Raw genomic sequence first — 15,216 nt, 5'->3', positions numbered from 1 at the left:
TACTTCCAACTCCTATCTAAAGTCCATTATTACAATGCCCCTTTCTTCTGAGTGAAAGGACAGGCCGGTGGATAAGTTGTGGAAAGAGTAACAGCCAATGAATTAGTTGATTGAGTTGAGGTGCATTGTGTGCTGAAAGGAACTACAGTGGAATAGTATTATTGTGCATTTCATTCGACTACATGCAATAATCTTGGTCACATCCTGTAATCCCATGCTACAAAGGATGTTAAATATTAAGACACAAAGTAAAATGTTAAGCTTCTGACTTTATTGTTTAAAAGGCCCAGTTAGAGGGACAAAACAACTGTATGACCAAACTTATGCAAGAACATAAATTATGACGCAGCGCAATGTTTACTCCTCTCCTTCATCTTCTTCCTCATAAGAGTCTAGCCCGACCTCTTCATAATCCTTCTCCAGGGCGGCCATGTCCTCCCGAGCCTCAGAGAACTCTCCCTCCTCCATACCCTCCCCCACATACCAGTGCACAAAGGCACGCTTGGCATACATCAGGTCAAACTTGTGGTCCAAGCGAGCCCAGGCCTCAGCAATGGCGGTGGTGTTACTCAACATGCACACTGCGCGCTGCACCTTGGCCAGATCCCCACCAGGAACTGCGGTTGGGGGTTGGTAGTTAATACCAACCTTAAACCCTGTTGGGCACCAGTCCACAAACTGGATGGAGCGCTTGGTCTTGATGGCAGCAATTGCGGCATTGACGTCCTTAGGTACAACATCGCCACGGTACAGCAGGCAGCAAGCCATATACTTTCCATGCCTAGGGTCACATTTAACCATCTGATTGCATGGTTCAAAGCAAGAATTAGTGATCTCAGACACAGACAGCTGCTCATGGTAAGCTTTCTCTGCAGAGATTACAGGGGCATAGGTGGCCAGGGGGAAGTGGATACGAGGATAGGGCACCAGGTTGGTCTGGAACTCTGTCAAGTCCACATTCAGAGCTCCATCAAACCTGAGGGAAGCGGTGATTGAAGACACAATCTGACTAATAAGTCTGTTAAGATTGGTGTATGATGGGCGTTCAATGTCCAGGTTCCTGCGGCAGATATCATAAATCGCCTCATTGTCCACCATGAAGGCGCAATCTGAGTGCTCCAGAGTGGTGTGGGTAGTGAGTATAGCATTGTACGGTTCAACGACAGCTGTAGAAACCTGAGGTGCAGGATAAATGGAAAATTCTAGTTTGGACTTCTTTCCATAATCAACAGAAAGCCTTTCCATCAAGAGGGAAGTGAAACCAGAGCCAGTGCCACCACCAAAACTGTGGAAGACCAAAAATCCCTGCAAACCAGTACACTGATCGGCCTAGAAGATAAAATACACAAAAAAGGCATAAACCACAAAGTATAGCTTAAGAAGTCATTTCATTATTGTGACGGTCACACATCGTATATTTAAAGGTGTAGGTTTAACGAGCTAGAAACAAACCTTCAGCTTTGCAGAAAATAACCCACAATGAGTGAGGTGAATAAAATCTTGGTGTAAAAAAATAAAATAAAAATTGAATATAAAACTTATCTCCTAAACGGATGAGCATTTTTCCTGATGCTGAATTCTGGTTATTTCTGGGTGTAACGGTCAAGAATCAATATAATAAATGACATACCAGCTTGCGCATTCTGTCCATAACAGAGTCAATGATCTCCTTTCCAATGGTATAATGGCCCCGAGCATAGTTATTGGCCGCGTCTTCCTTTCCACTAATGAGCTGTTCTGGGTGGAAGAGTTGACGGTAAATTCCATTCCGAACCTCATCTAGAATATAGGGTAGTACAGGGAGGACACCATTAGCAAACAATGACATTTAACAAAATATACTTCAGACATCTGCTGGTCAATCTGATAATTATTTGTATTGGCAAGTGTGTGTGGTGGCAGATGACGATCAACGGCAAGAGGGGGGTGGTGGCCTATCTGCCCCTCGTCTGTACAAGCACAGACGATGGAGGGGGTCATTAACAACCAGCAGGAGCGCATACACAGTGGGTGATGTAATAAGCGATATAGCTCAGAAGGGTTAAAAATGAGCGATATTCATTTTATCGACCAGTGTGTACAGGGGTTAAGATCCACGAAATAAGACAAGATAATTAATGAAGACAATATATTTAGCATTATTATCATCAGCTTAAGCCATCACTAGATAAATGTTTTTCTGTTTAATGATTTAAACAAATTTTCCCTTTACCACCATCAGGAACTGATGCATCTTTGAAAATAGAAAACATAAATATACAAGAATATTTAATAATAGTGATTTCCATGTACTGTACTCTGCAATCCAATTACCACAGTACTCACCAATCACAGTGGGCTCCAGGTCCACAAAGACAGCGCGGGGAACATGTTTACCAGCCCCAGTTTCACTAAAGAATGTAGTGAAGGAATCATCTCCACCACCGATGGTTTTCTCACTGGGCATTTGTCCATCCGGCTGAATCCCATGTTCCAGACAGTACAGTTCCCAGCATGCATTGCCCATCTGGACTCCAGCCTGACCCACGTGTATGGAGATACATTCCCTCTGCAGACAAAGAACATCACAAATGGAATAACCTTGCCGGATGCACATTGAAAATTATCCAATGGAAAAAGCAACCTAAATCTAAACAACTCCCAAACTAACAACTTCAAGGTTGGCTAATGTCACTAATATAGATGCCTCTAAAAGTTTTTTGTTTTCCCTTAGCGGAGGCCCCCTAACACAAATGTTCTGTGTTTCTGGCACCCCGGGCACAAGCGTACCACTGAACTGTGCCACAATCACTAGATTGTTATTGTTCTGGGGTCCCAAGAGAGGCAGTTTCCAATAGTGTGTTGCACATTTGGCGGTTAGCTGAATCCACCAAACAATGTAGGTACTTGTGTACTAGCACGGCGCCCACGATAATTAGTCGCCCGATATCTGATCGCATCACATGCCATACACCCGATGGCATGCGATTCGAGGCGATTTTGCCCCATATTCGATATTAAATTGTATAAGCACCCTTATGGGTGCTTTTAAGCACCCTAATGGGTGCTTACAATGTTAAATGCACCCCCACGCCACCCCCCAAGTAATGTGAACCCAAAGCGTGGCGAGCGCAGCAAGCCCGTGGTACGCGTCCTACGACCTTTTCATACCCCCACTATCCACGTCGGCGTGGAGTTGACTTTATAAAGTGTGGCGAGCGCAGCGAGCCCACGCGTATACCTGTGAAGTTATGCACGTCCGCTCGCCACGCTTCGGGCTGTGTGGCTCGCCACACTTTAGAAGATCAACTCCACGCTGACGTGGATAGTGGGGGTATGAAAAGGTCGTAGGACGCGTACCGCCGCCGCTTGCCACGCTTCGGGTTCATGTTTATACTTGGGGGGTGGCGTGGGGGTGCATTTAACATTGTAAGCACCCATTAGGGTGCTTATACAAGTTATAATTGCATCCCATCGCATTGTATGGCATTGTATGCCATATACAATTTTAAAATTGTATGACATTGTGGAACATCATGCGATATGGTCTGCGATGCGATGGGCGCGTGATAGTACACAAATACCAAAATTTAGTACCTATCTGTAATTCCATTTCTCTGATTCCACAGGGACACTTCAGGCTGTTTACAATGAGGATAGAGTGGTGGACAGATAGGAGTTGGCACTTTAAATATTTTATACTGGCTGTCTCCTCCCCCCCATCCCCCAGACCTCAGTCTTATACCTCTTTCATACCAGAAAATGCAGGGACCCAGGAATAATGCCGGGTCATTCCAGGGTTGGCCCCTTTCACACCAGAAAAGTCCCTGCATTTTCTGGTGTGTGAAGAGGGCGGGGAGGAGGCCAGCAGTCGGCAGGATGGCGGCGGGCAGGAGGTGTGTAAAATACTCACCCCGGTTGCTAGTCCTCCGTGCAGGCCAGGGATCCACATGGGCGGCGGGCGCAAATGACGGGACAGCCGGCGGATGAAGACTACGCAGCTCTACGGTGCCCTCACTGCCGCTGGAGAGCTGCGTCATCTTCATCCGCCGCCTGTCCCGTCATTTGTGCCCGCCGCCTGTGTGGATCCCCAGCCGGACAGCACACCGAGGACCGGCAACCTGGTTAAGTATCCCCTACCCCATTCACACCGGCCAGGTCCCCAGGTTAAACCAGGGAACAACCCTGCTCCATAGCAGGGTTGAAATCCCGGCAATTTTTGCCGGGATTTTGGCCCGGGAACCTTTCACACCTGCGCTAGTCGTGGGTTGTCCGGGAAATTATGCTGGTGTGAATGTGGTATTAGAAAATGGTGTCCAAGAGGTAAAGAGACAAGGAACAATGCGGGAGCGCGCATCACCGGGCCGTACACACTGGGCGGCTTTGAGCTGAAAGCCTCTCAAACTTGGGTGTTTTGAGGGGCTTTCAGCTCAAAATCGTCCAGTGTGTATGGGCCTTAAGGCCGGCATACATTTAATATAAAGAACACAGCTTGTCAATATAAGTGAACAAAAAAAAAATCATTCCTTGCACTTGCCCTCATGGGAATAAGACAAATGCATTTTTCCAACCATGAATAACAACATTCTCTTATAATACACAAAACTTTGAAAACTCATTGTCCTCTACAGTCTACAGTCTCAAAAATCTCTCACCGATGTGACACAAAAACTCTGTATAATGTGATATTAATTATACAACAGCTCTGCAGGTTCATTAGCAGGGTGGACAGAGAATAGCAATGGAATCATACAGAAAACCAGCCAATGGGTGACAATGATTACAGATGAATAGGCCACTTATATTCTGCATCGTTATCAGCACAGACTGGTGATCTTAAAATGTAGTATTGACACAAGTAACACCCATGCCTCGAACCTGCAGAACAGGACTGTACACCCTTTCCTAAGGGCAACTGCAATAATTGCAACCGCTGTTTAATGCCACGCCCTATGGACTTCTACAAAAGATACAGCATGCAGGTAAACGTCAAAACAACATGCAAAAGAGTTTCTTAAACGATCTATAGACACAAGGACAAAATGGAATTTGGTCTATAAATATTTAAAATTAATTTTGCTCCTTTATTCTCAGTCATTTTTCTAAGTAGTTAATTAGAAAAAAAAAATTAAAAGGACCCTATCTGCATACAACAAAGTAGCAGACTGTACATTCACAAATAGAAAGAACTGGATGTTTTCATTTTGGCAGCGATGATCAGTGACGGCGTAGGTAGATGACATTGCAGTTCAGTCTAGGCTTATGCAACTGGCTCAATTAAACCGCTCACAGCAAACACAATCGTGGACTTGGGACTTTTAATAACCTCACTCTGAAACGCAGGATTAGAAGGTAATCTCTACATGTGGAATGCAGTGCAGGGAATTGTGAGCCACTTGTGCTGCTTTGTGATATTAGAATTACAGTAAGAGTTTCAACTAAGTGGAACCAAGTGAAGTAGTCATAAAGCATCTTCAATAGATTTGTGTGTGGACCAAAAAAAAAAAAAAACCTATCAGATATGATATGAAATAAAATAAAAATATTTCAGAAACAATTACCTCTAATATGGAGGTATATTGACTGTGTGTGTCAATATAGATCTATACACACTATGGCAGCATTAGTGTGTGTATAGATCTATATATTATAAATATACTGTATATATCCATGTGCAGCATGCGTCTACAGCCAGTTACCTCCATTTAGCTACACACCAGAGCACACTGCCAGCATACCTCAATATACAGCCAGAATACACTGCATAGTCTCATATGCAGGCACATAGTCAATATACCTCCATATCAGAGGTAATTGTTTCTGAAATATTGACACACAGTCAATATACCTATGTGTGTCAAAATGATTTGTAAAACACCTGGTTAAAAAAAGTTTAGGTACTTGTGTAGTTTGGCGGCGCCCATCGCATCGCATACCATAAGGCATACGATGGTATGCGACGCGATATCGCGTGATATTGTACAATGCCATACAATTTTTAAATTATATGACATTGTATATGGCATACAATGCGATGCGATTAAACATTGTATAAGCACCCTAATGGGTGCTTACAATGTTAAATGCACCCCCACGCCACCCCCCCACTATAAACGTGAACCCGAAGCGTGGCGAGCGCAGCGAGCCCGCGAGGGGTGGCGGTACGCGTCCTCCGACCTTTTCATACCCCCACTATCCACGTCGGCGTGGAGTTGAGAATAGAAAGTGTGGCGAGCGCAGCAAGCCACCGAGCCCCGCGAGGGGACGCGGATACCTGTGAAGGCCGCGAGGGGAGTCCGATACCTGTGTAGGTATCTGCTGCGCCCGCCACGCTTCGGGCTCGGTGGCTCGCTGCGCTCACCACACTTTCTATTCTCAACTCCACGCCGACGTGGACAGTGGGGGTATGAAAAGGTCGGAGGACGCGTACCGCTGCGCTCGCCATGCTTCGGGTTCACGTTTATAGTGGGGGGTGGCGTGGGGGTGCATTTAACATTGTAAGCACCCATTAGGGTGCTTAAAAGCACCCTTTAGGGTGCTTATACAATCTTTCATTGCATAGGGGGTAAAAATCACATCGCATGCCATCGGGTGCATGGCATGCGATTAAAACATCGCGCGATGGAGATCGGGGGCGCCGCCAAAATACACAAGTACCAAAGTTTAAAATCCAAGTTGATTCAAGTCAGTGACTTGCAACACAAAATGCACTTTTTCTCCAATAGAACTGCATGTAGTGAGCAGATCCTGTGTGGTTCAGGTCTTCTATTACATTCAAAAACCCTGATCAAGCACCAGAGGTATTGTGAGTACCATACCACCTTTTGTATATGGAACTACAGGGAAAGACCTCCCCGGGCAGCAGACATGTGACACTGCGAGAGGGGAAGAGGGAGATGAACCTGCATACTATTAATAACCTGTGACAGCACAGCAGCAGGCTGAGCAGGCCCTGTCACCCTATAATAACCTCACACACCTGCACTCCAAAGCTGTATTTTTCAGACTGCTTCTCCCATCACATATTCCACCATATACATAACTAACATTGCACAGACTTTCCTGTACTCTCACAGTTAACATACAATTAGCTTTTAGCCTATTACAACCTTCCATATCAGTGAAAAGCAGTAAAGCTGGGTGTACATTAAGGGTGGGTGTGTGTGACATGACAACGGTACTGATGTAGTGTGTTCATGAACAGTGCCAGTATTTTACATTACTATCTGTGTGTGTGTGTATGTGTGTATGTGTGTATGTGTGTATGTGTGTGTATGTGTGTATATATATATCCATCCATGTGCAGCATGCGTCTACAGCCAGTTACCTCCTCCATTTAGCTGCACACCAGAGCACACAGCCAGAATACACTGTATAGTCTCATATGCAGGCACATAGTCAATATACCCCCATTTAAAATAAACACACAAACCCCAACATAGTAAATATAACTGTTGTAACTCACATATTCCATAGCCAATTACCAGTCACACACCATTGCATACAGACATGATATGTGCTCCATTTAGCCATTTAAAAAAAAAATATTCCTAACATGCTCTTTATGGGACAGTTATTTAAGGCTATATTATACCCCATTCATACCGCAATGCCAGGGTCTCTCCTGGGATTAGGACTGAGGTAGCCAACTCCAGTCCTCGAGAGCAACCAACAGTGCATGTTTTCCAGGTCTCCTCACAGAATCACAAGAGAAGTAATTAGCTTCACTTGTGGATCTTTTAAAATGTGTCAGTGAGTAATGAGTGCAGCAGCTAAGTTGTCTGGAAATTGTGAACAGTTGGTAGCACTCGAGGACTGGAGTTGGCTACCCCTGGATTAGGACATGGTGGACATTCCAGGAGTGACCCAGCATTTGGTGTTTGCAAGTTCCCTGTGTGACCCGGCTTATTGCAGAGTCGGTGACATCACATGGGGGCGGGGTGGAGTGAGGCAGCGCCACCTCCTCCATACTTTGAACGAGTTAACCGTTCACACCGTACCTTGCCCCAGGAAGAATCCGAGAGAAACCCTGGTGGCTACCAGGGTTGAAAAGCCGGGACATGGCTCCCAGGACTTTGGCCCGGGACCAATTCACACCAGCACTACACCCAGATTGTTCCCGGGGCCAACCATGGAAAAAAAGACTGGTGTGAATGGGTTATAATATAGCTTCCCGTTCAACCCCCTTGGCCCAGGGAACATTCCCCTAGTCCAGGCCTGGCCAACCTGTGGCTCTCGAAATGTAATCAAACTACAAATCCCATCATGCCTTGCCAGTTTTGCTATAAGGGTGTGTTGAAACTGTGGCTAAGCATGCTGGGATTTATAGTTTCACAACATCTGGAGAGCTACAGGTTGGCTAACATTGGTAGACATTGTTCCTTGTCTATCTCCCCAATCTACTTATTTAAAAGTAGCACATTGGGATGCCAGTGACCATAACGCCGGTAACTACAAATCAAAGGTATACTGCAGGTACAGTATGGTTCTACCCTTTATCAACATTTGGTAGCCTGTGGATCTCCTTCTGTTATGGAATCACAAATCCCCAGCATGGCTAAATCCTGAACAGCTGCAAAGCCACAGAAAACCTGCCCCAGGCCTATAGAAAGGGTTTTATTTTTTAGTCTCCGTTTGTAAAGGTGCCTTGGATTTGTGTCATGGAAATGTACTAGAGAGACAAAGGGAGGATCAGTGACAATAGTACACAGATTACTGAAAACACAACTGGAGATCTCAACATCTTATCTGTGAAATACCTTTGAAGACTAAAGTATTAAGCTGTGAACACACAGTGCGATTTGGCGAGGCGATTTTAACTAGTCAAAATGGCATAGGTTAGACCAAATCATACAGTGTGTACACTGTGGGCGATGCGCGACTCTGTGGCATCGGTATCACCTGGCAATATAGACAGTACAGGCAACTCAATTTTGACTAGCCGCACATCTGTGTGTATTTGGCCTATGGTGATATTGCACAGTGCACTAAGCAGCCTGCTGTGCGTCTACCCCAGGGGTGGGGAACCTTTTTTGTGCCAAGGGCCAAATGTATGGTGGAAAACTCCTTCAGGGGCCATATGTAAAAATTTCTCTTTCAAATTGTCCTGCTGCAGCCATTCCAAGCTCCGGCGGCTGCTGCTGAATAGGACTGGCAGTCTCCGGTTGCTGTTGATTAAGAGGAATCTCGCAAGAAGTCCCCTGTACTTGACTCCCAGCAAAGCCGCCGGGTGGGTAGGAGGGCCACTCAGAACGGCTACAGGGGCTGCATACGGCCCCCGGGCCTGAGGTTCCCCACCACTGGTCTACCCCAACAACATCTGCAATGACGGTATAGCTCACATCAAAGTGTTGCTGAGCAATGTGGTCTAAAGGCGTGTGCATTCGGTGCGATCTCTGCTAGTGGGCGATTTTGATTATGTGCACTGGCGATTGTGATAGTCAAAATAGACTTGCCTGCACAGTCTATTTTGCTATGCGATACTGACTTAGCAGGCCGCATATTGGTATCGGCTGCAAACAGTGTGTGATTTTAAGTAAACTTCCAGGTGATTTTGACTATCTAGTCAACATTGCCTGCCAAAATTGCAGAGTGTGTACACACCCCTTAAGGCTGGATGCACACCTGACAGATAGGTCAGTGGACCCGCCATCGTGCCGACCGAGCGGCCGATCAAGATAAGTAAACACAATGACCAATCAGCCGCTTGATATGTCAGAGCCAAGACGATAGGTTTATGAATGATGTCGTTCACAGATGCGGGAAAGAGAGAGAGGGAGGGAGAGAGAGAATACCAACCAGCATCTATCCAATATGTTACAGGCTGTGTTTGGAAAAAAGACATAGGAGTAGATGTATTAAGCAGTGATAAGGGAGGAGAAGCGAGCCATAGGAGAAGCCAATCAGCTGCTCTGTATAATGTAATATTATGCAAATTATAGATGTTACTTCTGTGCTGATTGGTTGCCATGGGCCACTTGTCCTCCCTTATTACTGCTTTATACATCTACCCCAGAAGCTGGTTGGTTGTTAATTTATCTTTCTCCAATGCTTAGTACATACACCCCAAAGTACCAACAAATCAGCTTATAATTGCCATTTGACAGGCTTTGTTTGAGAAATGACAGGAGTCGATATGTACTATAAATACACCATACATAGTAAAACTGGACAGTTGGCACCATTTCTGTGTATATCATACATCCACTCTACAAAATCCTCTCTTTAGGTCCAAGCACAGTGAGCGGTTTTACTGTGGGGGTGTGGATGACTTTCCATAGCAGGCTGCCAGAGCGATGATGCAGGAGCGCATTAGCACTCACCACTCAAACAACAAAACTGAGCCCAGTGCGTATGCGCCTTTTCTGTGTTACCTGTTTACTTACAGTGATGCGGATGTAACTTCCATACTGCAATATTTATGAAAATGACATCTGGAGTAATCATTATCAGCAGTGATGTATGTTATATGAAGGTATTTTCTTTTGACTATAATTTGATTCAATGCCTACGTACCCTACCCCAGCTATTATACTATAAGTTCAGAACAATGCCGGTCTGTTATCACAGTGCTGCCTACAAAAAATTGACCCCTAAGCAACAAAAGACAAGCCTGGATTAGCACTCACATGTTGCCTACTCTCCTGAAACGTCTGGAAGGATGCTGAGCTAGACGTCACAAAGTCCTGATTGAGCAGCAATTTTCACAGATGGGGGCTTCACTGTCCTCAGGGACATGCCACAATGATGCCTCTGAGTCATTAAGCCCAACCTACCTCATTTCACATGCTGACACATACAGCATCATCATACAGTTAGGTCCGCCACTGAGTTACACCCAGCACTTCTTTTGATGACATAGTAAAGTATGTGTCAAACCCCTTTTACAGTCAGAAGATTTATGTATTGATGCCGCTTGCGTTTCTATCCACTTAAAAAATACATCCTGTCCTCTGACCATCTGTTCCAGCAGTCTTCCATACTAAACACTGCCTGCCGGCAGCATATAATGGCCCCAAAGACAACCGCTAAGACTGGGTAGCCACAACGCAGCCCCACACTGGCATGCCTTTACTCTACCCTGCAGCCTTATTCATGTGTCTGTGTAAATATAGGATGTGTGTCAGGCAGGTGCTGGGAATTCTCCATGTGACAAGCCAAAGATAAACAGGTTTAATGAAGAATCATCCTGCACCAACCAAAGGCAGGGTGCAATTACCTAGTTAGGAAAGGACCCTGCTCATTCAGCTGTGCTCCTAGAGAAGGGGGGCTGCGTCAGACCGTGCTGCCCAGTGACAGGTGATTCCTCATGTCACTCAGTCCACTCAATCTGATATACTGCAGTATGTGACATGCAGAAGAAAGTTTGGGAGCGGATAGGACAGGGTTAGCCAGGCTTGTACAGCTCTGACTCAGGGGAAATAATAATTAAGTTGCACCGATACACCTACATAATTATTCCTATTCCATCAACAACATGCCGATTAACCAGTTAATAGAGAGCTGAAGTCTATAAATCACATTTATGTTAACTCTTTCACTGCTGGTGGGGCCATTCCAGCACGTATGAGATGGGTAGAAATGCAGTTCCTGTAAAGCTGGCCATACATCAGGATGGCCTGCATATGATCAGGGCATACGCAGGTAGCTGAGTGGTCGAGCACATAAGATCGCTCGTACGACCATAACGAGAGCCGATGGATGAGACATACGTCTTATCTGAGGGCCGACCACACAACCCGCTGGAGTACGCATCGTGCAATAGCGTTCACCCAATCCATCACACGACCAGAATGGATGGTTGGGTCCAACCTCATTCTGGTGTATTTGGGCCTTTAGATTTTATTATTAAGATTCCACTTAAAACTACATCACAATAAATATAGATTCGTATTTCTCTCTTAAGAGGCGAAACACTTAAGATCACAAACAGTAATAAAGAATAATATCATAATGATCATAAAGCAATATTCTGCAGATCTCTAGGCCTTAAAAAGTACCAAAGTACAATGTAGTATTCTCTGATAAACTAACCTGTAAAAGGGATATACACATAATGATTCAGTGACCTGCAGAAACATATAGGGGATATCCAGCAGGTGTATGATCTATATTATACATAACATATCATTATGCAAGCACAGCTCCTTGAGCACACATGGGATTGCCAGCAGGGCTCTGTAAGCACTGCTGCTTATATGCCAAAAAGAAATACACTCATGATGAATGAAGGATGGAAAGATCTGTATTGCTACAATGTGCAGCTCTGTGCTGCAGTATTACACAGGAGCCGGAGGGGGCGGTGGGGGGGTGTTATTCTGGAACACTGCAATGATTGGAGGCAGGGGGCTGCACTGTGCAAGTAGTACTAGCAAAGCAGAGTATGGATAGTTAGGTCAACAGTCATTAAGTCAACTGCTATTGGTCAACAGGTAGTAGGTGGACAGATGAAAAAGGTCGACATGCATTAGGTCAACAGGGTCGACATGAATTTTTAGGTGTCTATCTCGATGCTGGTCGGCATAAGTGTTCCACTTGCGCTTGCAATGCTTCAGGCACGGTGCCTTGCTGTGCTCAGCACACTATTATCACCCCATCCACGCCCACTGGGATGGTAAAGATTGCGCAAATCATTTAAAAAAAAAAAAAATGTGAAAAACTCATCAATCGTTTTGACTGTCGATCTAACGACCACATACCCAGAGCAGGACCCTCAGCAGCTGACACATTCCCCGATTACTATGTCACAGGGTGTAATACCCGCTGCAGCCGGAGACCCCCACACGGACACCGGATCTAACAAAGCTCCTACACCCCATCTGTCACACATCTCATCCAACACGCAGCTGAAATTACAGCACACATCGGGGCGCACCCCATCAGTCCCATAGGGGGGCACCCACACACCCCGGGCTACAGTACTTCGTCCGTCTCTGGCAGATACATGTGCGGCCCTCGTGCAGCGGCCACCTATATATATTGTAAGAGGGTACAGACGCTTCTGGACATAACCAAAACTATTTCACGGCATGAGGCATTGCCAGACCCCCGCAGTTCCGCCCCCAGCACCGGCCGGCTCACCATGTTGCTGTCGGCAGTGTCGGGTGAAGGAGAAGGAGTTGGCAGTAGGTAGATCTCACCGGAGCCTGCGTGACGGATCTCTGTGAGAAATGACTCCCACACACACTGCGCAGTCAACAACCTTATTAAGGGGGCGGGGTCCAGCTTCGCTAAGCCACGCCCCGGGACTCGCCACCCATACACTTCGTGCGCTAGGACGACGTGTGGCCGGATTGTGGCATCAGCAGGGGGAGGGACCCTGGATGTAGACCACGCACCTTTATCTGGTTTGTAGCATACTACTAGCATTGTGTGATTTATAGGTAATGCGACTCTCTGTCATATACTATAACCCAAAATAATGGCCACCGACGTAAAACAGAGATGTTGGGGACAAATGCTGGAGCCAAGTTAAAATAGAGGCGATGAATGCACGTGTTGTGGGCGTAGACACGTGTATGTGCCAGTAGCGGGACGCACTATTGCGCGGCCGCAGTAAAACACGTCTGTCGAGTTTTTAAAAAGATCAGATGCGGGTCATCCTTCTGCCCCCAGCGTGTCACCTGAAATGGCATTTATCCATCTGTGCTTGCAGTACTGTAGGTAGGAATGCTCATGGTCGAATAAGCCTTAGGGGGACCCTCGTCAGCACTAGGGATGGGTAATCATATGATGTTTCATCGGTAACATCGGATTTATGGTTCCAATGTTCGATGTTTAACCCTGCAATGTTGAGGATCCAATGTTTCATCTACATCGCTAGATTTCTCCCCCAATGTTTTTCTCAATCTTCCAATGTTTTCATACCCTCCAACTGTACCGATTTAGCGGGTACAGTACCGTTTTTTTACGGTCTGTACCGGCTAAATCAGAGTGTACCGAATGTACCGTTTTTTTAGTCATCCGCCTGGGGCAGCACCGCCAGCTCCAGCCACAGCCCCTTGTACTTGGACTCGTGCGCGTCCTTCAGCAGGAAGTCGGAGAAGACGTACTCTGTGGCGATGTGGACGATAGCCATGGCTGCTGCCTGGGATCACCGCTGGTGGGAGAGATGCGGGAGCCAGTGCCGGGGTCCCGTCATTCCCTCTGCCCATGTGACTGTCTGACACACTGAGCATACACACACACTGTGCGCTCGCTCCCGGGCCGGAGTCGGGTGGTGTGGTGGGGGAGGCAGGTGTGCGCGGGACATGGAGGCAGGCTGCGACGTAGAAGGGGAGGGTGACCGTACAGCACAGACTCGCACAGAGCTGTGTATGTGACAGGCTCAGGTTCCTGCAGGACAGTCCTGCTGCTCAATGCTCACTACATGTGTGTGCTGTGTCAGTGTATCAGTAGTACATCAGTGTGTGTTCTGTGTATGATGTACAGAGCTGCCAACATTGGATGTAAATTATTCCTGAGCCTAAGGGCTCTTTGCTGAGCTCCACTGTATTGATTATTATTATTATCATTTGTTCTATATATCAGGGACTGGCTGGTAACTGGTGGGGATCCTCTTAAAAAAAAAAAAAAAGGGCACAGTACTACACATTCGGAAAGGGGGTGTAACCACGCCCACTTTAACCATGATCACGCCCACTTTAACACGTGGCCACACCCGCTTCCCGAATGTGTACCGATTTCTGCCCTTAAGATGTTGGAGGGTATGTGTTTTTTCTTTTGTGTATCAATGTGTGCTGCTTTCAATGCTTTGCAGCCAGCTCACTCTCTCCTTGATTTATATTTATTAAAAACTTAAGAGACTGATAAAAAAAAAAACATTAACAAACATGACAGTATCACTGCTGGCTGGGCTTTCATATGTGTGTGTGGATGTGTGCTGCTACTGTGGGTGGTAGCTGACAGTGAAAGACAGTCTGGCCAGCCATTCAGCAGCAGCACACAGGACAGCCCCACCCCTGCCTCACTGCAACTGGTGCTGTTAGTGAGTCACTGTCGCACAGGTCTGGTTTGCATATCAGTGTTGATATACAGACCACACTGTGCTAGAAGCACTACAGCAGACAGCGACACTCCAGGCAGGGAAGAGGAACTGCATGGGTTTTCAAAAATAGCGGGTGCTAGAATGAACAGTATAATGCGATAGTCACTAGTGACATTGTTGTGAACTCCCTTCATATTTATTTATTTAATAATAGTTTCTTATATAGCGCAGCATATTCACTTGCGCTTTAC

The 15,216-nt window shown here is 46.1% G+C and overlaps 1 protein-coding gene across 1 annotated transcript; it reads right to left on the bottom strand.

The window, feature by feature from the left end:
• Nucleotides 1-249: 249 nt before the first annotated feature.
• On the bottom strand, nt 250-13,362 carry LOC146020563 (tubulin alpha chain). Its single transcript, XM_083153775.1, has 4 exons — nt 13,060-13,362; nt 2,326-2,548; nt 1,631-1,779; nt 250-1,329 (listed from the first exon to the last, which is right to left on the bottom strand). Exons 1-4 carry the CDS (start codon nt 13,345-13,347, stop codon nt 358-360), a joined length of 1,632 nt encoding a protein of 543 aa, XP_083009901.1. The 5' UTR covers nt 13,348-13,362; the 3' UTR covers nt 250-357.
• Nucleotides 13,363-15,216: the final 1,854 nt, after the last annotated feature.

The sequence above is a fragment of the Crinia signifera genome, chromosome 7 (assembly GCF_055691185.1).
Source record: "Crinia signifera chromosome 7, ASM5569118v1, whole genome shotgun sequence".
Taxonomy (NCBI): Eukaryota; Metazoa; Chordata; class Amphibia; order Anura; family Myobatrachidae; genus Crinia; species Crinia signifera.
This window is presented reverse-complemented; position numbering and strand designations above follow the sequence as displayed.